This window comes from Corvus kubaryi, unplaced genomic scaffold (genome assembly GCF_017639235.1).
Source record: "Corvus kubaryi isolate FWS band 111438036 unplaced genomic scaffold, C.kubaryi_AGA036_p1.0 76, whole genome shotgun sequence".
NCBI classification, from domain to species: Eukaryota; Metazoa; Chordata; class Aves; order Passeriformes; family Corvidae; genus Corvus; species Corvus kubaryi.
The window spans coordinates 15,294,189-15,317,702 of record NW_024582063.1 but is presented as its reverse complement, the minus strand read 5'-3'; the positions used below and the strand labels follow the sequence as shown (position 1 = coordinate 15,317,702).

The 23,514-nt window shown below is 42.4% G+C and overlaps 2 protein-coding genes across 7 annotated transcripts in view; one reads left to right on the top strand and one right to left on the bottom strand.

The window, feature by feature from the left end:
• Positions 1-561: 561 nt before the first annotated feature.
• SUPT7L (SPT7 like, STAGA complex subunit gamma) lies at positions 562-18,670 on the bottom strand. 3 transcript variants are annotated; one of them, XM_042051876.1, is made up of 5 exons: positions 18,602-18,670; positions 17,494-18,154; positions 10,361-10,685; positions 8,664-8,901; positions 562-5,755 (listed from the first exon to the last, which is right to left on the bottom strand). In XM_042051876.1, exons 2-5 carry the CDS (start codon positions 17,904-17,906, stop codon positions 5,493-5,495), a joined length of 1,239 nt encoding a protein of 412 aa, XP_041907810.1. In that variant the 5' UTR covers positions 17,907-18,154; positions 18,602-18,670; the 3' UTR covers positions 562-5,492. The 3 variants fall into 3 exon arrangements, with proteins under 3 accessions (XP_041907810.1, XP_041907809.1, XP_041907808.1); XM_042051875.1 differs by lacking the exon at positions 18,602-18,670 and adding an exon at positions 18,377-18,580; XM_042051874.1 differs by lacking the exon at positions 18,602-18,670 and having other exon boundaries at positions 17,494-18,332.
• Positions 18,640-23,514, top strand: part of LOC121675991 (solute carrier family 4 member 1 adaptor protein) — a 23,515-nt gene continuing 18,640 nt past the window's right edge. For all 4 annotated transcript variants that reach the window (XM_042051873.1, XM_042051871.1, XM_042051872.1 and 1 more), the window contains exons 1-6: positions 18,640-19,170; positions 19,836-20,019; positions 20,725-20,847; positions 21,697-21,757; positions 22,624-22,763; positions 22,889-23,049. In XM_042051873.1, coding sequence (XP_041907807.1) covers positions 18,667-19,170; positions 19,836-20,019; positions 20,725-20,847; positions 21,697-21,757; positions 22,624-22,763; positions 22,889-23,049 — 1,173 coding nt within the window. In that variant the 5' untranslated portion in view covers positions 18,640-18,666. The remainder of the gene's footprint in view (positions 19,171-19,835; positions 20,020-20,724; positions 20,848-21,696; positions 21,758-22,623; positions 22,764-22,888; positions 23,050-23,514) is intronic.

Genomic DNA, 23,514 nt, shown 5'->3' with positions numbered 1-23,514 from the left:
GTGTGCTATTTGCAATTGCCTAGCAGGGCTAGCAAGCATCAAACCTCTTTCCTCAGCCCTACCATGACAGAGCAGAGAGGAAAGCACACTGTGCTTCACTCACTGCAGTCTAAAGCAGTTCTCCAGAAAAAAAAAAAAAAAAAAAATAGCCGAATGTAAAATAGGTAGACCAGCACATAAAAGAGCAAAGCACACAGCTTGGAGCTGGGCTCCTAGGTAGTCTCTTAATATAAGCAGTAGAAGTATATATAAGCAGCTGCCCCAGAAACAGCACTTGCTTATGCTGGATGAATACCAATAGTAGCACTGTAGTTCTAATATCACCTCAGGGGCTCACTTGCACTGCCACCTGTGCAAAATAACGCTTCCATTTTCCATGGCCACATTACACTTCTGGTCTTCCTGGTTGTGATATTAACACTGATATATAATCCCAGTACCTTATTCAGGCCTGCAAAAGGTCTACTCCAGATCCCACGTAAGGGTAAAAAGAACCCCGAGACCAGCTTTTATGTTCACAGTCTCATTCTCCAAAACAAACCAAAGAATCCACACAACACCTTTAGGATTTTTATTTCTGAATAGTTTTATTTATTTTATTAGAAATTTCAAAGAAACTCTCTCCAGGAGAGCAAGAAAAAAAAATCCAACCCTGAAATATTTCCAAGTAATTTTGTTCCATATAAACACAAAACAAAGTTACATATTTCACATGCATGTACAAAAACATCTTAAGTAAAACATCCTTCACACATAACATGTGCATTAGTCTCAGAACTGAGCACATAATCAGATTGGCCTCACCTACCCTACCTAATCTTATTTTCCTGTTTTCTTTTTAAATTGTAAATTTCTATGCAGAAAACATCTCTTTTTCTGCACAGCATTATGCATATTCAAATTAGCATGGATGGCCTTGGAATTAAATCACTAGGTAGTGTAGTCTGACATAAAGCTGTACACATATATTGTTACACAGCCATTTATACAGCGAACTTTACTGGATACCAGGCAAAACTCTTCAAAAGGAATAAAAAGGTATTGCTAGAGGGAAAAAGGAGTATGATACACAGCACTCTCTCAACTACAATCCCGTATGATTCCTATGCAAAACACTTCAAAAGCCAAGTAATTTACAGATCTTGCTCTCCAAATGGATATCAAAGTTCCTACCAATTTCAATCATGGCAAAATAAATCACTGTAAAACATCAATGCTACTGGATATGGACATGGTCAATACTCAATATTCCCATTTTTCATCCACCCACTTTTGGAAAGAGAAGGGAGAAAGATGAAAGAACTGTAAAAACTGCAGACTGTTGAAGCAGGTGGGTCAGCAGAGTGCTTTACCAGCCATCAGCAAGAAACAGCAACTGCGAGAGCAGAGCTTCATTCCAACCCACTGCATAATCTCACTGTGGTTTAAAATTTGGGGATTACATGGTCAATGAACAGACCTCACTAGTTGCCCAAGGCTGCATTAACATCTAGAAAAATCTTATTTGATTCATCAAAAGAGCATATTGTCTGTACCTGACTTTGTGAGCAAGATTTTAAATTTCACTATTTCATGCATGATGAACACCACTGCAAATCTAAGAACCATAAATGTTCAGAGGGGAAGGGCTCACCCAGAAGGTAAAGCTTCCACATGCATAAAAGGAAATGTCAAGCACACTAAGTCAGCTGCAACCCTTAGCACAGTGGGGAAACAGGAGGTACAGCTATTACTCTGCCATCATTTTTAAGTGTATAAGCAATGCTGATGGGTTTCTCACCTCTGCATAAACATGCATCCCAAAGAGAATCAATAACACTTCTCCCTTACACTGCAACAACACAGCTGACTCAAAGGACACTGAATATGCAGTGTATTTAAATACACTTGAAGTACTCAGGCTTGGCTTGTTGCAGAGTGTGCGTTACAGGGTGAAATGGGTGTGGAAAATGGATGTGAAATAAAATTCACAGAAGTTAAGACAGAACATCTGCACACGAACAATACAGAGAAAGCACTTAAGATGGACACTTAGGAGGTTTAACAAAAGCCCTGGAGAACACTAGATTTTCATTTTTAGCCCACTTGAAGTCTTGCAAATGACAAAGTGATGCTGGCAGCAGTCACTCTGTCATTTGGGTCCCAAAAATAGTGCAATGGACTTTGCATAAGTGCCCTGGCTGCAACTTTACTACACCAGTTGGCAAAGCATCTACAGAGAAAGGCCCAATGACAGGTGTTCTCACACAGTGCCAAAGACACAAGGGGCAAATCAGGCTGAGCCTCAAGGCACCATCCTGGCACATTCTGTGTGTTGTAAAGAACCCTGGATCTGCTGGTGTAGCTCAGATGGGCAGCCTGCTCTTAGCCCTGTACAACCATTTGAACAGCAAGCTCTAGTAAATGTGCAGAAAAGAAAAAGCACTGACCCAGTAGGAGGAAGTCTCTGATTCCCACCCAGAAAGGGCTTAACTCACGTCACTTAATTCATACACTAACAGTGTGGATGTCTTCAGCTGAGGTAGTCAAGTTGAACTCACTTTATGGGCACACAAAGGAAAAACAGACATTTCTAAAAATGCCATTTAACCTGCTTTATACTTCTACCTCAAGGCCAAAAGGACAGTGACCTAAGAATGACTATTTCTCTTCAGCTGCAAGTGTGGCCCAAAGGAATACGTTTAGATGCAGACATCTAAACTGAGTGAGAACCCCAAATGCCTTCCTTGTACTTGGGCAGTTGAACAGAAGAGTTGTGCTATACTTCTTTGTTATCAGCAGTTTTGCTTAAAACCTGTGTCATACAGGACATTTCAGTGACCATCTAAGCATTCTCCAGCCAGCAACAGTCCAACTGAAATGGAATAAAAACTCACAACTCTCACAAAACTCTCTGAATGATTACTGTGCCTTTTTTTTTGCAGAGTAACTAAATCTCAAACACACTTCCGAACGGGAAATATTACTATTCTGTTTCTACAGCTGAAAAAATGGGGACATTCCAGCTTGGCTAATGGTGACTCAGGGGGAATCAAAATGAAGATTTCCTGGTATGCTCTTCTACTACTGAATAGGCTTAAAATAGTGAGAATTTACCCCCCAGGAGAGACCTTTAAAACTGTGATGGACAATTTTAACTCTATTGTCCATGAAAGCCTATGGTCACACATTCTTATTAGACATTGAGGAATTTTATGTTTGGATTCCACTTCTATAAAGTGGAAGAGAAATACAGTTAGGAAAAAGAATTAAGGCCAGGCATGTTATACAGAAACAAAAATACTATGCCTGAAGCTCATTCTCTCAAAAGATAAACCTGCAATTGTAAAGATAAATGGGAGGTTTGGTAAATTTCCCTCAACCATCCCAAGGGGTTACAGGTATAAAGCCAGTTTAAGTGGCTGTTCCTTCTTGATTCATGTTCATTCTAGCTCTTTTGAGAGAGAGACACACTGAATCAAGCTAAAGACCGAGTTGATCAACTGAGGATTGTGCAGAACAAAAAAAATGCCATCAGTCAGCTGAGCCATAAAAGCAAGCAGCAAAATAGATTCTGTTTCAGACTAAGTTGTCAAGATAACAACCTTGAATACGGGTGCTCAGCCAGCCTGAAGTTGCTGCACTCAATCCAATGACAGCAAACGAAAAGTTTGCATTGCCAGTATGGGCTCACACCAATAGGAAAAGCTGTTTCATTCTCTCCAGAAAAGCACATCAGCATCCCTGAACAGATGATCAAGTAATCAACTAGGGAGTAAGCTCTGCTGGTCTTGTTTCTAACAAGGAAGAACTGGTGGAGAACGTGAAGGTCTTGGCTGCAGAAGACATAGAATTGTGGCATTTATAATCCTGAGAAATGTGTACAAGACAGAGTCTTGTACCTTTAGGTCAACATATTTTGGTTTAGTCAAGGAATCTCTGAACAGAATTTCACGAGGGACTGTCCTGGCTGCCCAAAAGAACTCAAGTGTGCTGCTTAATCTTCAAAGACAGCCCTGTCAAAGTAAAAAATCAGTCCTTTCTGACAAGCAGAAATTACAGCAGGCATGACAGAAGGCCAGCACAGATGATTGAGGAACTCCTGACTGATCACAAACCCAAACAGAAAGGTACACGGAAGTGGAAGTGAGGATGGGCTGGCCAGCAGAGATACAGAGAGACAGCCCCTGTAGGCAGAGACCATTAGGAAAGCCAAAGCTCAGCTGGAGTTGAAACTGTAAGAAATAAGAAGAAGGGCTTCTTTAAGTACACTGGAAGCAAAAGGAAGGTTAAAGAAAATGTGGTTTACTGTTTAACAATGTAGGCAATATGGTAACAAAGGATGATCTTTGTACTTTCAGGCTCATGTGTACAACACCTTTTTTGCCGGTTTTCACTGATAAGTTCTGCCTTAAGGCCTGCCAGGTCCTTGAGCCTTCTAGCAGCATGTAGGAATAAAGCATTGCCTACAGCACAGGAAGACTGAGTTAGTGAGAACTTAAGCCCATTGAAACCAACAGGCTGAACATAAAGGCACTGAGGGAGCTGGCTAATGGCACTGTGAGACCACTCTACAGCATCTTCGCTAGGTCATCAGCAGCAGCAGAAGCTATGGTTCTCCAACTAAAATACCCTGACCTATGACTCTCTTGCTGCCCACCACAGTCAGCAAGCAGGTAGCCAGCACACTGAGGGAAATTATTATTCCTCTTTATTCAGCAATTGTGAGATGGCGTTTGGAGGATGGCATCCACTTTTGTGCTCCCCCTAACAAGGGCACTGCAGCAATTTCAGTGGAAGGTCACAGAGCTGGTTTGAGAGCTGGAGCACAGGATGAGTAAGGAGAGCTCAGGGAACATGGTTTCTCCACACTTAAGAAGAGAAAAGGCTAAAAAGATATCTCATTGTATATAATCCCTTAATAGTCATACTCTTCTCAGAGATGAACAATGACAGAACAAGAGGCAGTGAACACAAGCTGGAACATGGGAAATTCCAACTAGATACAACTATATTTTTGTTCTTACTGTGAGAGTTGTCAAATACAGGAAAATGTTGCCCAGAGAGATTTGGCATCACCATCCTTGTAGATACTCAAAACTCAAATGGACAAAGCCCTTAGCAACCTGCTCTAACTGGCTGAGCTCTTGAGCATGAGGCTGGAGTAGAAATGCCACAAGGTCCCTTTAAACCAAACTATTCAATGGTTCTGTAACTTGGAAAATCTCCTCACAACTACTTTTCACCAACATGTTCCTCATTAATTTTCCAAAGCAAGCTATGCCACCATCAAATGTAAAGGGTGATCTTCAGTCTCATGAATCAGAATGGAGTACAGAAGCCAGGAAAGAGGGGAGCTGAAGTGCACTACACAACAAACCTCTCACAGTAATTTTATGCAGGTCCCTCACACACGGGGGCCAGCCCTGTGTTGGAATCATCACAGTACTCTTCTAGTTGCTTTCAAGTGTCTGTTGCACACCATCAGGACTAAATAAAAAGACTGCTTCTTTTCACATCTTCTTCATCTTTTTTTTGCAGCGCTGGTTGAAGACAGGTGAGGATCCCATCAGGCTGTCAGCAGAATGAGAACCGTAGCTGCTCTCAGAGCCATTGGGGCTTTGTGGCATCCCAGCTTCACTCATGCCTGACATTGGTTCCTCAAAGACATCACTGCCTAGGACCCCGTGGCCATGTACATTAGCCTCCTCATTTTCCTGCGGCTCCATTTTCACCTGTGCCAAGTTCCAGAGTGGGGAAGCATTCACCTCAGCCCCTAGAGAAGGAAAAAGCACACAACAGCAACTGAGCAAAAAGATAAATCACGAACAGCACGCAGATATGAGGGACAGCAGCAAAGGTAAAGATAGAGCAAAAGCAAAGCCACAGGTTTACTATGCTGGGGGGAAACAAAACACACCAAGCACTGTGATCAATAAAAAACAGCTGTTGACTTGTTTAACAGCCCAGAAATTGCCACTCCAAAAAATATGATGGTGTCCTTTCAATGTTAGCCTCCATGTGATTTTCTCCATGAGAAACAACTTCACATCACTCTCCAGAAGGAGTGTCCCAGCAGCAATGAGTACACCAACAGCACACAGACTAGACCCTGCATAAGCAGGACTTCGAGGCAGTCCAGAAGTCATTACGAGGCCCTTGCAACTGTCAGACACACTGGGCTTCTGCAAGGGAGGCGAAGTGAGAGGGCAGAGGAGTAGATAGATGAACAGTCCCAAATATCACTTTCAGCACTGAAATGCAGGGACATCAGAGCTGCAGTCAGCCACCTGCCTGCCTGCCTCCTTGCACTCAACACCCACAGGTCTCATCCCATCCTTCAGCAGAATGGAGAGAAATCCTTTTGGCTCAACCTCATAGCTGCCCTGCTGGGAAATAGCTCCCCCCACCTGACTTTTTTAGTAAAAAATTCTGGACTAGTGTGCAATCTGAGCACTAATTGAGGACTTTCTGAACAAGATTACGAAACCGTATTCCTTGATACTAGCAAATGTTTTTCTCCCCAAGAGCAGTAATTACAGATCGCATTATTTCTGTTTATTTAAAGTTTTAAGAGAGACAAAAATCCTATTAAAAATACACTAATTGGTCTCCTTGCTGAGATGGGCATAAATAGCCCAGAACTGAACACACTGTGAAATCTCTCTCTTGTGTGGGGTTAAATTCACATGGAAAATAAAAAGAATTAAAACCAAAGCAAAACAAAAACCCAACGAACCAACCAAAAACCAAAAGCCATAAACAACAAAAAAGACCCACTAAAAACCAACAAACAAAATAGGAAACCAGTTTTAGTAAGTTTTCCAAACTTCATATATCAAAGAGCATGGCACAGTTTGAAAGCACAACCAAAGCTCTTGTACTGAGCCAAACCTACTACCATTCCCTATTATCAATATACTAGTAACAACAGTCCCTTATTAGTAAAAATTACAAAGAGAACAAATGTTCAAACATATCTGTGCCAAGAATTCTCCTTTATGAAGAAGTCAGGAATCTTTTCCAGATCAGCTTAGCCCAAACCAGAGTTTATGAGACCTTTATGATAACACAGCCTACATTAGCTCAGTTGCCTTAATGAAAGTCCTTCCTATGTTAATCGTAAGTAAATGTATCCCTCTCAACAACAATGGACACATCATTAAAATGCTGTCAGTTCCAGAGTGACAGCTCCAGTCTACATAATAATCAAAGGTGCTCACTAAACTAAACTGTCTTTCCTTCATCAATTGCTCTTCACCGCTCAGCCTTATTCCTTTCAGCTCTGTCACCTGTCACTAAGAGTGTCACTAATGACTAGAAGTACTTAAGCATCAACACAGGATGTTTCATCTTCAAAGCCCTTTAACTTCAAAGTACTTTACAAATAAGCTAATCTTCATGTTATCCTGAGAGGCAGAGGAACAAGAAACAATATCGCCTCCATTTCTCCAACTGCAATGTCAGACATGCACAGAAACACAGGAAGAACATGAAAGGCTGTAATGAGAGCTCTGCCCTCAGACACTGAAGCCTCGATGCCCTCCCTGCAGGCCTCACACCTGCATTTTGAGATGGCGGTGTCCTAATTGCAGCAGCTTTTTCTCACTCCTTAGGATATTACACTCCCCAGACTGCCCAGGTCTACACTGGAACTTCTCAGAGATGAGATTTCCAAAGGCTCTTGTGAAGTGAAGAGGGATTTTCAGGGAGGAACAGAGCACTTGTATTCTTAATTAGAAAACATCAATTCTGTATCAGAGAAGCAAGAGGCATTTAATATACAGCTAGCACGCTAACCTCTGGGTCTCAAGTGGTAGATGCTAATACAAAGCTTTCCAGATGAATCACTCGCAACCCTGGATGGGCCAGAGGAGTCTGCTGTTCCTTCTCCCCCAAAACTGCAAACACTTCACATTTCAGAGGTGCTAATGGAAAACAGTATGAGCTTTTAGAAAAACATGAGATGGATTTATGTTTTTTAAAGCTCATCACAACGCAAAAAAACGAATGGACTCAGAGGTATACTCTAACCTCACTATGTATGCTACTTAGCTTAGGGTTAATAGGACAGGCTTCATTGTTTTTTAACCAGATTTAAAGTGAAACAGTTACTATTGCAGGGACTTCCAGAATTCACACAGTTCTATACAAAATCAAAACTGTCTCTTTTCATTCCAGGAAGTTCAGCTTCACTAAACAGTGAAGAGAATGAAACTTCTATGTAGATATAGAGCAGGCACAGCAATAGCAGATTCTCCCATGCTTGCCACCAGTGTGCTTCAACGCCAACATCAAGGGATAGCACTTTGAGGAAAAGAGTGCAGTCTCCATAACCCCACTAATTCACTCACCATTTCACTTTCCATGGCCTCAGTCACGTACAGCAGGCTTTGGAGTAGAGATGCTAGGAGGGATTCCCAGGAGCCCATTTCACACAAGTCACTGATAAGCTTTCATAAAACAGTGACTGTCATTACCAGGGTAACTCCTGAATATGGAGGACAGCACCAAGTACCATTTGTATTTTCAGAACTCATTCAGTGCCTAAACTATGTAAGGAACATGGCTTTCAACTTTACAGGAATATGAATCTCTGGACACAAATCCAAAACTAACCAGAAGAAACAAGATCACATGGACCTGCTGAAGGGCTGTTTACAGGAGAAGCAAGAAACCCCTACCTGAAGTCTGTGGGGAAGCTTCTACTTCCAAGTTGGCAGAGAAGCGCTCACTTTGAGCTCCAAGTACTCCAACAGGCAAAGACTGGTCACCAGAAGCCAGATCTCCTTCCAGCTCTTCACTTATGGGGAAAGTAATATCACTAACAGGTTCCTCCTTAATCTTCACAGGTTTTGTGTCTTCTGCTGCCTTTTCCGGGTTCACAATCTTCTCATATTCTTCAGAGAGCTGCTTGCTAACCTGTCAAAGATCAGTGGGTGAAAAAGAGGCCAGAAAGGTGAGAGTGACTTCAGAGGCTCTGATGGTAATTACATTGCAGTGCACTCTGTTCCCAGAACATTATTAACATCTGACCTGAATGAACAAGTAAACAACTTACCAGCTACACAAGAGAGATTTTTTTCCCCTTTAAGTGCTTCTTCTGTCCTGTAACAAGGGACTTTAATAAGAGGTTTAATCCACTAAAATCTGACTGATAAATATGAGCACCTTTATTTTACAAACAGAGGTGATGAGGCCCAGAAATTTAAACAGAGCACGAAACAAAAGCAAAGTGTCTCAGTCTTACTCGCTGGTTTTACCTATAAGACTGCCCCCATCCTCCAGTAACAAATTCACCCCAGCATTAAAAATCAAGCACCTCAGATCTTCAACAGCCCTGTAGTCACCACTGGGCAGAGCCTGAGTACATTCTGTCAGATTCAGAGCAAAAAACACAGAAGTTTTCTGCAGTTAGAGAAGTGAAACCAATACAGGAATGAGATTTAGAACTACCCTGTACTTCCAGAAACTTAACAACAGTAAACAATTAAATTTAAAAATTTCAGATTTCATCTGCTTCTAACAAATGCTTGTTTATGCAACTAAATCCAAACAGCCACTGAACTGTGGTCAGGAAAATCCCAAGACATTTTAACAGCAGAAGCAAGGAGGAAAAAGAATAGCAAAGCCAATTTACCCCTTCTAGATATACTTCCAAATAAAGGGGCTACTGTGGACTCCAGTCCTGCATAAAGAACAATTACTGTTAAGACAATGATCAGCTGCAGGATGAGAGTGAACTGCAGTAGCAGAATGATGCAGAAAACCCAGATTCCAAAAGGACACAACATCTGAACAAAAACATTTGAACAAAAAATGAACAGAGCGGGTATTTTGAGTAGGAATGTTTCTAACAAAGACAAATCTTTATGATGTTATTTTTATATAAGAAGAAGGTAGCACTTGTGTGACAGCTCAGATCAGCAAAATACTACACTATACTCCTAAAGCTTAAGGAAGTCACTCCTTGCTTGTGAACATAAGCCACTCTACAGCCAAGAAATTTGTATCTGCTTACATGTTTTCTGAAATGTTAACCAGCCAAATATCCCACTAAAGCAGAAAATTCAGTTCATCAGTCAGTTCTGATTTTACCTCTACTTGATAATTTTGTCTGGATAATTTAAGAGCTGGGGTACTCTTCTTAAACTCAGGTAAGCCATCAGTAAAGCATCCTTAGTCTCAGGAGGGACACAAAACAGGGGCTGTCTTCCAGTCAGAAAGTTCCTGTTCTCTTTTCCTTGATGACTCCTCTCCACACCCAGGAGGTTTACCAGTCAGATTTCCCCTCAGTAAGACTCAGGACTTGCCACAGGAATAAGCAACTGTACTGGTGGTACATTTCTTGGTGCTGCCAGGTCCCTACTGCTCTTCTCACCTGAAGCATGTAGCTGTGATAATCCTTAATGCGGTGCTGCCAGAACTTCTGCAGTGAGAGCACACTACCAATGCCCACTTCATGGAAGACCTGCTCCATGACGTCAGGAAAAGGGGTGTGCCCAAGCCGAGCTTCTCGATCCACAGCGAAGCGCAGCAGCTTGGTGAACTTGAGGCAGTACTCGTGGGCGATGTCCGTCAGGGTCTCCAGGACGCTCTCGTTGGCGCACTCAAAGCCCGTGTGTGCCAGGATGGTGGCCATTGACTGGTACAGAAGCTGCCGGCAGGAGGACCAACTCAGCTCTGTCACTGGCTCCCCTTTTCCTCTAAAAACCAGGAGAGACAAAAATAGCACACTTTCAAAAATCTGAAGGAGTGTATCAGTTGAAGAGGTACTGTCAATAATAAGGTGATGTACAAAGGGAGAGCAGAGGGTTTGGGGTTCTCCATGGCTTCTCTGTTACAAATGAACACTACCTAATAAGGGTTTATCTGCTTTTCCTTCCTCCCTCCCTCCAAATCAGGACTTCCAATTTTCATTTTCCCTTCTGATGCCACAAGATTCTTAGGGTGATTCACAAATGTGGGATGCAAATCTTCTTCACCCTTAAGCATCTCCCTTCCCACCCAAGAGCTTTTCTCCTGGAGATGTGAATTAAATGGGTCCTTGACACAAACAAAAAAAGGCATTTTAAATTACATGAATGCAAATCATTTCCCCTTTCAGTTAATTACATTGCTCTTCCTTATTATCTCTGATGTCTCAGGCCTAATAGAAACAAAGGCTTCTGGGATAGACAAGATTGGAATTTCTAAAGAAAAAGACACATATAAAAAAGCAAGAAATGGAATACACATACATTTCATAGAGGTACACTGTACCCAAAAGGACTGTTTCTCTGCCCTCATTTCCAGTAGTCACTATGCATGACACTGAAAGAAGTATCCCCATATGCAACCTAAGATGTGAACACCAGACCCTAGGAGGAGGCCTGGAAAGTTCAGCCATAAAGCACCATTCTCTGGTCTTGGGTTTGAGACCTCCTTCCTCTGTTGCTAAGCAGGAAGGAGTGAGTACACAGGATGGAGGAGATGGAGAACAACTGACATGAGCACTTCAATCATTCACTTATAGCCACACAACCAAATTTTTCATCAACAAGATGAAATTCCACAGAGGAAACGAGGAGTTAAGGCAAGGCCTCTGATAGGTAAACATACACCTACCAGATTTCTCAAGTCACAATTAAGTGCATGTAATCTATTTGCCCATATATCAGTAACATGGACTTCAAAAGCTGATATCAAAAAATCAAATTCCATTACTGCTAAGTATGATACTTATACACTTTTTTACACTCCATTCAGCACCAAGGGCAGAACTGAGCTAACAATTTCACTCTTCATTTGTCTCTGATCAATTTCTCCCAACATCTTCTACATTCCACCCAGAGATTCTCCTTGCTGTTACCCTAGATTACCTGTGTATCACCACACACTCTTTCCAGTAAAAGGACCTGATTAAACAGTACACAGACAGTATTGATGGCTTGATAAAATTCTCACTACTGTCTCCAAAAAGTCATGAGGTACCCTTCAGTCTCACTGAAAAGCTAGGCCACAGAGCCTCAGCTTCCCCTGATCCTCAGAGCTGACACATAGAAAACTACTGAAACACAGCAGTAAAAAAGTGAAGAGGATTGAAAAGGAAGGTGAAACTTAGAGCTATCAGGATGAAAATCATTCATTTTTAAGAACATCGGCACAACACTTTCCTATTATTCAAATAAAAGGGGAATCACACTATATTAAGAGTGGGATATGATCATATTTCTAAGTAGATATTAAGAACACCATGTGAATCTCAGGTCACGCATTCATCCCAGTTATTAATTGATGGAAAATGACTAGCATCCCAATTTCTACTTAATTATGTAACTACTTTGCAAAGAATACAGCAGGCACCCTGACAAGATGAATTAAAAGATCATCAGTTTCTTTATAAACCAAGTGTCACCCATTTTTACATCTCCCTCACTCCCTCCTCCACCTCAGCAGCAGAATTCGGAAGTTCCCAAACAGCCATATCTCTCACACAACACCAGGACTAAGAGGTTACAACAGAAATAAACAACCACCGAAGAAAATCAACCAGAAAACAATCCTTAAAATTCATGTCTCTTCTTTTTTAGTACATATAAAGGACATACCTAGCTGTCCAGCGGCCATCAGTTGAGAGCATCTTACGCTACCAAAACTGAATGCCAGGCTACTATTAATACAGAGACGTTCACTAAAAACACTATGGGCAAACTTAAATTAGACATAGATTTCAGCAATCCCAAGCTGGATACTTAGCCACTTGCAAAGTAGAGCAAAACAACCACTCAGTAATGCATATCACTGCTCAGAAGCAGCAGAGAATATTGTGTCTCTTTTAAACTCCTAGAGGAAAAGGAGCTAATTGTGAGCATTAAAATGAAGCAAGGTCACTATGCTGAAAGACATATAAACAACTTGAAATCTAATCAATTAAAGACAGAGAAAAGACATTTTAGGCACTGTACTCAAATCCAAATCTCCACTTCTTGCTCTTGGTAAGGCCAATTTTGTTTTGTTCTTATGTTTTCTTCTCTTGTTTTCCTGTTTCTCACAATAAACAAAAGGTAAATACAGTTAAAAGCTAGAACAGAGAGCAAAACTGAAATGTTGTTGTAGATGTTAATAGAAACCAACAAATAAGAAAATAATTTTTCTTCTTCTCTTTTAAAAGAGAAGAAGGTACTTTTAAAAGAGAGTCTAGGTACTCTCTGCTAAGAACGTACATGAACAAAAACAGTCATATAGACACGTTTATGTTGAGAACAGCTCAACATAAGCCTTCCCAAAAAGGACAAGCAAACCTTTTCCCTGATGATCATAGCTAAAGAGCCTCTGTCTTAGATTTCATCCAGATACTCAGCACCAAAAAAGCACCCATCCAGATATGATCATTATGCAGAATGCCACCCGCTGCAGCATTTAGTTCTTTTCCTGAAAGTCTCTCCATCCAGCAACCATCCAAAGCCAAACCTACTTAATATATTAGCAGGGTCATTATCTGCAAGTAAACACGAGTGCTTTAATCCCTGAAGTTTTGTCACCAGAGACTAACAGGACAGGCTGGGAATTAGGCCTGTGACATGGAGGCAATCTCCTCTACAGAATGTATGGTATGAAATTTATCACGAATACTGGCCAACTTGCACACTCTTCAATTTTGCATTTCTAACAGAGTGCTATGTATTTTATATATGGGTCACCAACACTAGACAATGTTCCAGAGAGAAATCTACCTGCCAAGCTACAAAGTCATTAGACCCAAAGGCCAGCCTTGTCTCACCACTACCCAAAACATGCAGAACTTCACAACAGAAGACATGAAAATAGTGTCCATTTACACCAACCAGACTTATTTTCTGATTTAGTCAGTTTTCAGAACTCACAAAAGGCCCATTTTCTGTGTCAGTCAGTTAAATGACAACAAGCCACCCCACAAAGGCAGCACAATCCAAGCTCCTTTCCTGTAAGCCTGTTTTTCTTACAGGGAAGGGAAGCTCATGGTTCCTTTCCTATGGAACTGTCTTCAGGGGACACTGTCTGGGCTAAGTCAGCACAAGGATCAGCAGATGAGGTTCAACCAACTGCAGGAATGAAGTGCTCTGCTCCCTCCTAGGTGAGCATAAGCCAGCAGCAGATGGAGGGAGGGACTGTTTTTCCTACAAACAGGACAATTTATGAAACATTACACTGTGAAGCTGAATTTCTACCAAATGAGGTGCAACAAGGCTGCTTTAGAGCCATTTTTCCAAAGCAGTAAAATAAAGGAGAACATTGTAGAAACAAGATATACTAGTCAGAGAGAGCACCAAAGAACACAGCATACTAACTCAAACCAGAAAGTTATTTTCTTTCAGGAAAGAGCCTTTTTACTCTCATCCTGGGTAAGTCTCTTTTCACATACCTCTGCTTTGTCTACAGAAGGCTGCACAGGTATGAAAAGAAACTGCTCAACAGATAATGGCAAAAATAAATTGGGCTCCAGTGGCATAACCCAGACCAGTCAGTTTAGAAACGGGCTAAGCCAAAGCGCTTAGATCATCAGGAAAAGTGTCTTCTGCCCACTTTAATTATCACTTCTCCAAATCCTTCCCAACATTAAAACTGCTATCCCACTGACATGTGATCCTCTACCTCTGTACAAACATTTCTTCAGTACAGGTCCTTCTGCCAAGAACTGTCTTCCCATTGCAAGCTCCCAATTTTGTTTCCAGATTACCTTTCAATGCAATCCAATGTGGCCAGGAATGCAAATGACAGATAGACTGAGAAATCTGTTAAGAAACCAACCATGCACACACAAGAAGAGGCACAAGAGTAGGTCAGGCTTCTTTTGAAGATGGATCCATGCTAATCTGAGGAAGCTGAGCAGAGAAGATGGAAAAGCTAGCAGCTGTTATATGGTAAGTCTCCTGTTGAAACTGGTAATTTCAAGTCTACAATTCCTTACTCATTCTTCATCAATTACACTTTAAGCTTCTTTTCTATTTCTACACCAACCAAAACCAAATGTTAATCCCTTATTGTGACATCCAAGAACTGTAACATCATCAGGACCAGATGGTAATTCATCCAAGAACACTAAAAGAATGAAAGGATGAAATAGCTGAATAGCTGTGGTGAGTCACCTCTTGCTTTAAACCGCCCATGAGGACCAGAAGGCAGAAAATGTGAAAACATTTTCCTTTAGTACCTTCAGAAGAGATGTGAAAAACTGCAGGCTGGGAAGCATGAATATATTTTGGTGCATGAGGGAAATTCAAAGAACTAGAGGACACACAAGTAAATATGTTATGCTCAGAAAGAATCCAGAGAAGGTTTTTTTAACTGTAAAACCTGCTTCATGAACCTACCAGAGTCCTCCAAATCTATCAACAAGCAAGTAGGTCAGAGATCTCCACTGTGGAGTCCAGGTCTTTCCTGGGAGATCTGTGCCAGAATCAAGATATTTTTTATCATGTTTGTTTCAACATATTTATAAACAGTCTGGAAAACTTTAGGAGAGGAATAGTGTAGTGATTATAAAACCATTGTTAGTACAGACTTTGGGGGATTGATAAGACCAAATCAACTCAAAAATAGCCATAAATTAGGCTCTGCCTCTTCCTCATCATACGAGGAGGTAGGGGTTACACATAAAGGGCAGGGCAGAGGAAAACCAAAATGAATTCGGGGATAACAAAATAAAAGACAAGGGGCCAGTGCATCAAAGAATGAAAATGAATAACATGGAAATAGAAGAGGACATGCCTACATAACTACACCTGTCATCAGATGCAGGCTGGCTACTCTTATCTTCCTTTCTTCCTGTGTCTAAATGTACCTATACACTACTCCTCAGACCCAGGCTACTGACAAAAAAAAATGGAATTAAAATATTAATTTATCCAAATACTGTAATTCTGACAACCGTACTTCAGAAGGCAGCATAGAATTAAGCACTCCCATGTTTTATCAGAGGTAAGAATGTTCTTCCTTTAATTTGATTTTATACACTAAGAAGCATTGGTAAATCACAGAACTTCATTTTTGCTACTGAAACAGCAGCTATAGAACATCTGCTGTTCTTAATTCATGCGTCTCAAAACAGTTAAGAACAAACACGCAACAACAAACTCAAAGCCTTCCTCCTGGAAAAGCATAAATGTGTTTGGGTTATCAAGGACACAATTAAATTCTAGAAATACTGCACCTTATTAAAAAGCCACTGTCAGCCACAAAACATTTCATTTCAAAACTGTCTCCAGTTTCCACAACGTAGTCCTTACACTCCCCCATGTGGCTGACCACTGAATAACATTTCTTTACCCGGACCCCAGAAACTCGGAAGGAACAACAAAAAGACAAAGCAGCCTTTCAAACACGGCCAGAGCCACAGAAAACTGAACTTCAAGCTGAAGCCACTGAGGAGGGCAGAACAGAACTCTTCTCAGTTCTACAAACCACAAGGCCACAGCACGGGAGTCACAGGCCATGACTACTCTCACACAACTGTATTCCCCTTCACCCCTCTCTGCTAATTACTTTGTTTCTTCTGAGAAGAATGATGGTGTTCCTCCAGAAACAGCACTAAAGAATCACTCTACTGTTCAGAGAGACTCTGTTACCAAATGCAACATCTTTCAGTAAAATGCATTTTATACAACCTCAGGCTATTAAAGATCTCAGTGGCATTTAACTGATAAATTATATTCCATTGACGCACATTTACCCATTTTAAAAAGTAAAATGTGTTATTCTCTCCCTCAAAATGCTCATTAGTGCACATAGTAGCAAGGATTAATCCCTTAATTTAAACGCATATAACCTACAAAGTATCGCAAGATCCTGCCAGGAATGCAACACCTCCTTGTGAATTTAGTGCCAGTCAGAGGGATAGACAGGCGATGGTGGCAATATTACTTAATCAAAGGCTGGCAGCAGAGGTACAAGCAACACAAATTTTCTTTACATTTTCTCCAGCCCTTGGCTGGTGGAGCCAGTAGCCAAGACAAGAATTCCCTTCGTAAGACAAGTATTCACTTCCAGCTCTGACTGAAAGACCACCAAACTGGGTGGAATGTCATAGTCACTGTGTCACAGGTCCTTGGCCACTGAAATCGTACAAATACATTATCAAATCATCATTTCAGAACCTACAGCTGAACAGCCAAAACCTAGTCATGTGTTTTCTGGATTTTCAATTACAGAAACACAACTTTAGTTGTAAGTGACCTAAATAGAAGAGACTTCACATCCTGTAACTAAAACTGTCAGAATACCACTGACAAAACCATGCACACACATTTAGCATAGCACTAGCAAGACAGAAATCAGCACTACACATCCACATCTTACAGACAGGAAGCAAAAGCAAGCAACGTGCATGTTATTCACACAGGAAAACTCCAAGTATTTCCCTTCTGAAGCCTGTTTTAAACTTTACATACAACTGCTTGACCCTTCAGCCTAAGGGAATCAACATAACTACATATATATTTTAAAACACTCAGCTTTCCTTCAGCCAGGAACTAACCTAAAGAAATACCAACACACCTGTAGAAATCACTCTCTGGATCACTGTGCCTCAGCTGAAATGGCATTTTGGGGGTTTTGCTATCCAGAGGAAGCAGGTCATCAGGGAGAGGTGGAGAGGCCGGACAAGACGGCAGAGGTTCATTCTCTTCGGTTTTTATGCCCTCTGCTTGCTGCTGGTTTTGAGCCTGGGCCGCGGCGATGAGGCTGCGCAGCCGCCGGTTGTGCTGGATGAGCTGGATGGTGTGAATGGTGAGGCTGCAGGGCTCGGAGGGGATGTCCAGCATGGTGGTCGGACGGGGTTTGTTCGCAGACGGCTGGTGCAGTGGAGGATCCTGGACTTCCACAGTACGGAACTCACGCTGCAGCAGGTCAAAGGAGCTGCGGTTGGCCTGGTTGGAAGAAACCGGGATCTCGCCCCAATATCGCAGCATTTTTACATAGGTCTCCTGTCGTGCTCAGAGCCCAGAAGAAGGCTACCAAGTACTGTGGGTACTAAGGACCCTTGTTGCAGGCAAAAGCACTTTGGGCAGCAAGAGACACTGGAGCTGGGATGACGCTCCAACTAACTCAAGCTACGGCTGCCAAGCAGGCTGTCGCTCAGTGCCTCGCTGAGCAGCGCAGTATCCTCGACGGCATGAGGTTGCCACTCTCGCACTGAACAGATCGCATCGCGCTTTTCCTGAGGGGAGAGGGGGCAGAAACAAACGCACTCGTGAGACGGAAATTGTTTCTGTGTGTAACAAGGGCTGGTGCGGGCCCACCTGGGCCTCACTGAGCGGAACCCGCGGCGTGGAGAAATTCCGGGGGCCGCACTCGATTCACCCGCCACTCGCCCTCTTTCCCTCCCCGGACCCGCGGCTGCCCCGCACCCCAAGCCCGTGGTTGCCCGCCCCCCGTGTACCCCTCCGCTCCGCTCCCCTCCCGGCCGCCCAGCCGGAACTGCGTCCCGGTCCGCCACCGAGAGCGGCTCCCCCGCCATCCGCTCTCCTTCAGCCCAGAGGAGGGAAGCGCCCGCCGCCGCCGCCGCAGCCTCCTCGCCCGCCGCTGCCGCCCTCCCTGACTCGCCCCTACACTGCCCCTGGCCGCGCTGGGCGGCGGCGGAGCGACCCCGGGAGCTGCGCCTTACCCCCGGCACTGCAGCGCCGCGGCGCTCGTTCCCGGAGGACTCCGTTTGGGGACGGACTCGCGAAGATGGCGGAGGCCGCGGAGGCCGAGCCCGCCGCGTTCAAGCGCCCGAGCCGCCCGCCGCCCGCCGCTCCCGGTGACCCGGGGCCCAGCCCGCCAGGACCCCCCCGCACGGCCGCCGTCGCGCCGCGCTACGAGGAGCCGCCGTGGGGCAGCCGCCCGCCTGCCGGCTCCGGGTACGGGCTGGAGGTGCTGAAAGGCGGCGTGGTGCTGGGCTCGGTGCGGCTGGAGGACAGCAGCTGGTTCCTGGTGGGGCGGCTGCCCGGCTGCGCCCTGTCCCTGGAGCACCCGTCGGTGTCGCGGCACCACGCCGTGCTGCAGTACCGCGGCGCCGGCTGCTCCCCCGACGACCCCAGCGGCGCCGATGCTGCCGGGTTCTACGTGTACGACCTGGGCAGCACCCACGGCACCTTCCTCAACAAGGCGCGGGTGCCACCCCGCACCTACTGCCGGGTGCGGGTGGGCCACGGGCTGCGCTTCGGCGGCAGCTCCCGCCTCTTCCTCCTGCAGGTGGGTCGGGGCTCGGGGTCGGGCGGCTCCGGAGCGTGTGCGGGGATGGTAAAGGCTGGCCCGGATCAGGCTCAGGAATTTACCGACTCCATCGGGTGGTTGTTTTACTGGGTGAAAAGCTGTGGGTATCTGCTGCCGGCTCTGCAGCGAGGTGTGGGGTTGCGGGTTTCTGCTGATGCACAGTGAGTGTAAAAGGCATTTTTCTCCAACAGTGTGGTATGTTAGGAATGTCTTTCTGTCGCTATGATGCCCCACTAAAGTAAAGAAGTAGTATTTCTTTGTGAACAAGGGGAGCGCTTATTAGTAGGAACTTTGACAGCACATCGTGTGCTGTACACGCACTTCAGAAGCTGCTCATTCCTCAAATTCACCTGGGTAGTTCTGACCGGAATTTTTGCCTTCAGCCTTCAAATTACAGTTATATGTGAGATGGATCTGACTACAAGTACATAATAATGCTTATTTCTTCCTTCCCTGCTTTTGAAAATGCCGTTAAAACTAATATATTTTGGAATGCAAACCATAACTAATGGTCTAATAATTCCACTTTTTGAAGAGCAGTGTAATGACGTGTTTATGTTATTATATGTAATTTGCATGTGTGTTGGAAATACTTGTTTGGGGATTTTTAAAAACACTTCTGCTAATTTTCTGTTTGGACTTAGGGACCCAAAGAGGATCAGGAGTCTGAGTCAGAACTAACTGTGACTGAGCTGAAGGCCCTGCGCAAGCAGCAGCAAGCAAAATTAGAAAAGACAATGTTGGGAGAGGATTCTGATGAGGAAGATGAGAAAGAGGAGAGAAGTGAAAGGAGTCAGAATAGTGATATGAGCTGCTCGTGGGGAATGGGTAAGTGATGATGTATCTATTGACTGATATGCACTAGAAGATCTGTAAGCCAGTTTTCTCTGAATATTAGGGTTGATATTTCAACTGGCTGCCAAGAGTCACAATCCAGTCAAAATTTTTGGGTACAAATTAATCCTTTTGCTGTTAAAAAGAAAGGTATGTGACAAGCTAACATCTGGTGAGCTCGTTTTAAACAGGAGCTCCTTTTAAACAGGAGGAGGTCATTTGCCTATGCCTATAAAAGGCCATGAAACTTAGAGTTTAATTAATGCTGTTTGGTTTGTTCTTGTGATGATGTCCACACTTTTGCCCAAGAGGTGCAATTTAACTGCTTGAGACTTCTATGCAGGATGTCTTTACATTTAAACAGGAAACCCTCATATTAAAGCTAGATAAATTGTAATTAATGAGCTTTTTGCAACAAAGTGAGTTGGTTTTTTCGAATGAAAATGTGTGAGCTCATAAACCTTTGAAAGTGCTGAAACTGACATGAATCTGAAAAACTATCATATGTTGGAATGACTAATAGCAAAAAAAGGGATCTTTTTGGATTGCATACAGAAATAATAAAGTTAAGGGAAGTAATTTTAGTAATTTTGTGACAGCTGCTACTTCTTTCAAATGAATGCTTTGAATTGTTGAAATATACTGGTGTTCTCTTTCTGATGTTCCATGCAGTTTTTTTGCACTTTGTATGTCTTCTAGGTGAGGATGCTGAGGACGATGAGGTTGAAGAAAACCCTATTGCTATTGATTTTCAGGATGTTCAAGATGCCTTTTATGTGAAAGATCCTAGGAAGGCCCTACAGGGCTTTTTTGATAGAGAAGGTAATTTATTTCTTTTTTATTATTATTAAATGTGATTCTCTTCTACTTAGCAAAGTGTTATTTTGTTGCTTATTTTTGCAGGGGGATTTAAGGTGTGATGTGGGAGCAAAACCTTTCTGTTACATTGTGGGTAACATTTTTTGTTTCATCAGGTTTTGGTGGGGATTTGTAGTGGTTTGCTTTGGTTTTTTTTATTAAAACCTGGCTCACCATTGTGTATCTGAGACTTAGTTACTAATTCCTAAACTGGGAATTGCAGTGAGTACGTTGTATTCCTCTGGACTGACACTCAGACTTCACCCATGCTTTGAAGCTATGTTGAAAAATTAAAACCCAATTTCCAGACTCTTTGCTTTGGAGATGGCTGTAATTGTGTATAATTGTAAAATGGGAAACTATTAAAAAGACAAAAGGCAATAACTAAGTGATCTAAAGTTTCAGTGGTTGCTAGTGAAACTTAAAAAATAGTTACTTACTTGCTGAAGTGAAAAATCAATCTTCAAGACGAACAATATCTATGAATTCAGATTGTTGCTTCAGCGTCATTTACTTTAATACATACAGAGACAAGATTGTTTTTTTCTTTGAACTATGTGTTCCTAAACAGGCCACTTAAAGATTTTTTGATCTTAAAAAGCCTTGATTTTGAAAAAAAAACCCCAAATGAGCACACCAAATGAAGATCCCATGACTTAAAAAAAAAATAAGTAAGGCAAAATCATGATATGTAACAAGAGCTTTTTATCCCTTTTGTTTACACGAAAGTTCCATGACATTCTTCTCTGCTGTAAAGATTATTCCTGCTTATTTCAAGTTTGGTTACTATGTCAACTTTCTTTTCTTCTGCAGGAGAAGAGTTAGAATATGAATATGATGATCGTGGACATAACAGCTGGCTATGCAGGATCAAGTATGTACATCTCCATTCCTTTGGTACATGGAAGTTGACTGTTGAATTTGCAAACAAAAGCTGAAGGAATTACTACTTGTGTCACACTTGGCAAGGAGGCCAGCTAGAATTAGACCTAAGCCCTGATACTGAGAAAAAAGTCCAAGGATCAGTGCCTAGTTCAGTGTCTGCACTCCTTTCTGTTCTGACAGGATTTGGTTTTCCTAAGGGATGAAAATTGGGAAAGCAAGAGTCTAGGTTTTTTCAACTCCCCTTGTTTAGAGCAATATGTGAAAAGCAATTGAAATACAAGAGAAGAAACTAGGAAACAATCTCTTTGAATTCCTATTGGGGAAGATCAAAAAAAAACCCAAACTTAATTCTGTGTGCCCAATTTCAGTTCCTGTATGGTATAAGACAGTTTTTGATGGGTTCCTGATAGAGGCCACTAATGTCATTCTTTCATAAGGCAGGAGAAGGTGAGGTGGAAATTAAGTCAACAAGCCTCAACATGGTAATGATTGTACTGCTTAAAAGTCCTTTGCTTCAGCATGGAAACTATTTGTTATTCATGTTATATGGGTACAAGATACCTGTACTTAAAATTATTCAGGGACTGACATTTAACCTTTTAACTTTCTGTATTTCCAATGGAATAAATAGAAGAAAAATTATTGTTTGGACTAGTGAAACACAAATTTACTTGCATGACTAGGAAATCATGCTTGTGTTTTGATTGGTTCTGTATGAAATGAAAAGTGGAAATATTTAACACAAAAAAAGATTAAAATGAAATGGGAAGAACAATGCCATTGTAAAATACCTGAGTAGCATCCCTGAAAAGCTCCTTGTATGTGAGCTGTTCTCTGATCCTTCAAACTGAACAGGTTGCCTGTGGATGATGCATCAGGGAAGCAGCTGGTGGCAGAGGTTCTCCATTCAGGAAAAAAGAAGGAAGCAATGATACAGTGTGCACTGGAAGCTTGCAGGCTGCTCGATGCTCGAGGAGTACTGAGGCAAGAAGCAGGTGAATAACTGTGATCCTTCTAAATGCCCTAAATTAGGGATTTGAGATTGCTATCTTGAATTTGCTTTATTACTGAGTGGTATGCAAATCATTTTGTTTCTTGCCTTCTCCCATGCCTTTCTCAGTATCCCGAAAAAGGAAATCAAAGAACTGGGAAGATGAGGATTTTTACGACAGTGATGATGACACCTTCCTCGATCGAACTGGTGCTGTGGAAAAGAAACGACTGAACAGAATGAAGAAAGCTGGTAAAATAGAAGAAAAACCAGAGACTTATGACTCCCTGGTAAGAATAATTATGATGACATGTTGGGGTTACTCTCTCATGCCTGTATTATATTATGAATAAGAAGAAATTGTAGTGGATCATGGCAGTGGGTGAATGAAATGCCAGAACAGGATACTTTTAACTTAGTTTTAAATCATCGGAAAATAATTCCAAACTTTTAAGTCCACAGGACACATCCCAAAGAAATATCTCATTCTGCTTCAAAGAATAAGAATCCTGGATTGACAGGCATATGACAACTATTAAGTCCTACAAAGACAATAGGGTGTGAGGGATAGGAGGGGTTGGAGGGTACAGTGGTGGTGTAACACTGCTGCAGAAGAATTATGCATACTTTCACGTTTCAGGAACTGTTTAAATAATTTTCTATGTCAAGGAATGAATAAGTTGTTTAGGAACAATCTAGACTTCTAATTTTTTTCAGCCCAGAAAGTCCTGGTCAAAGCTTAGAAGTAGAAAAGT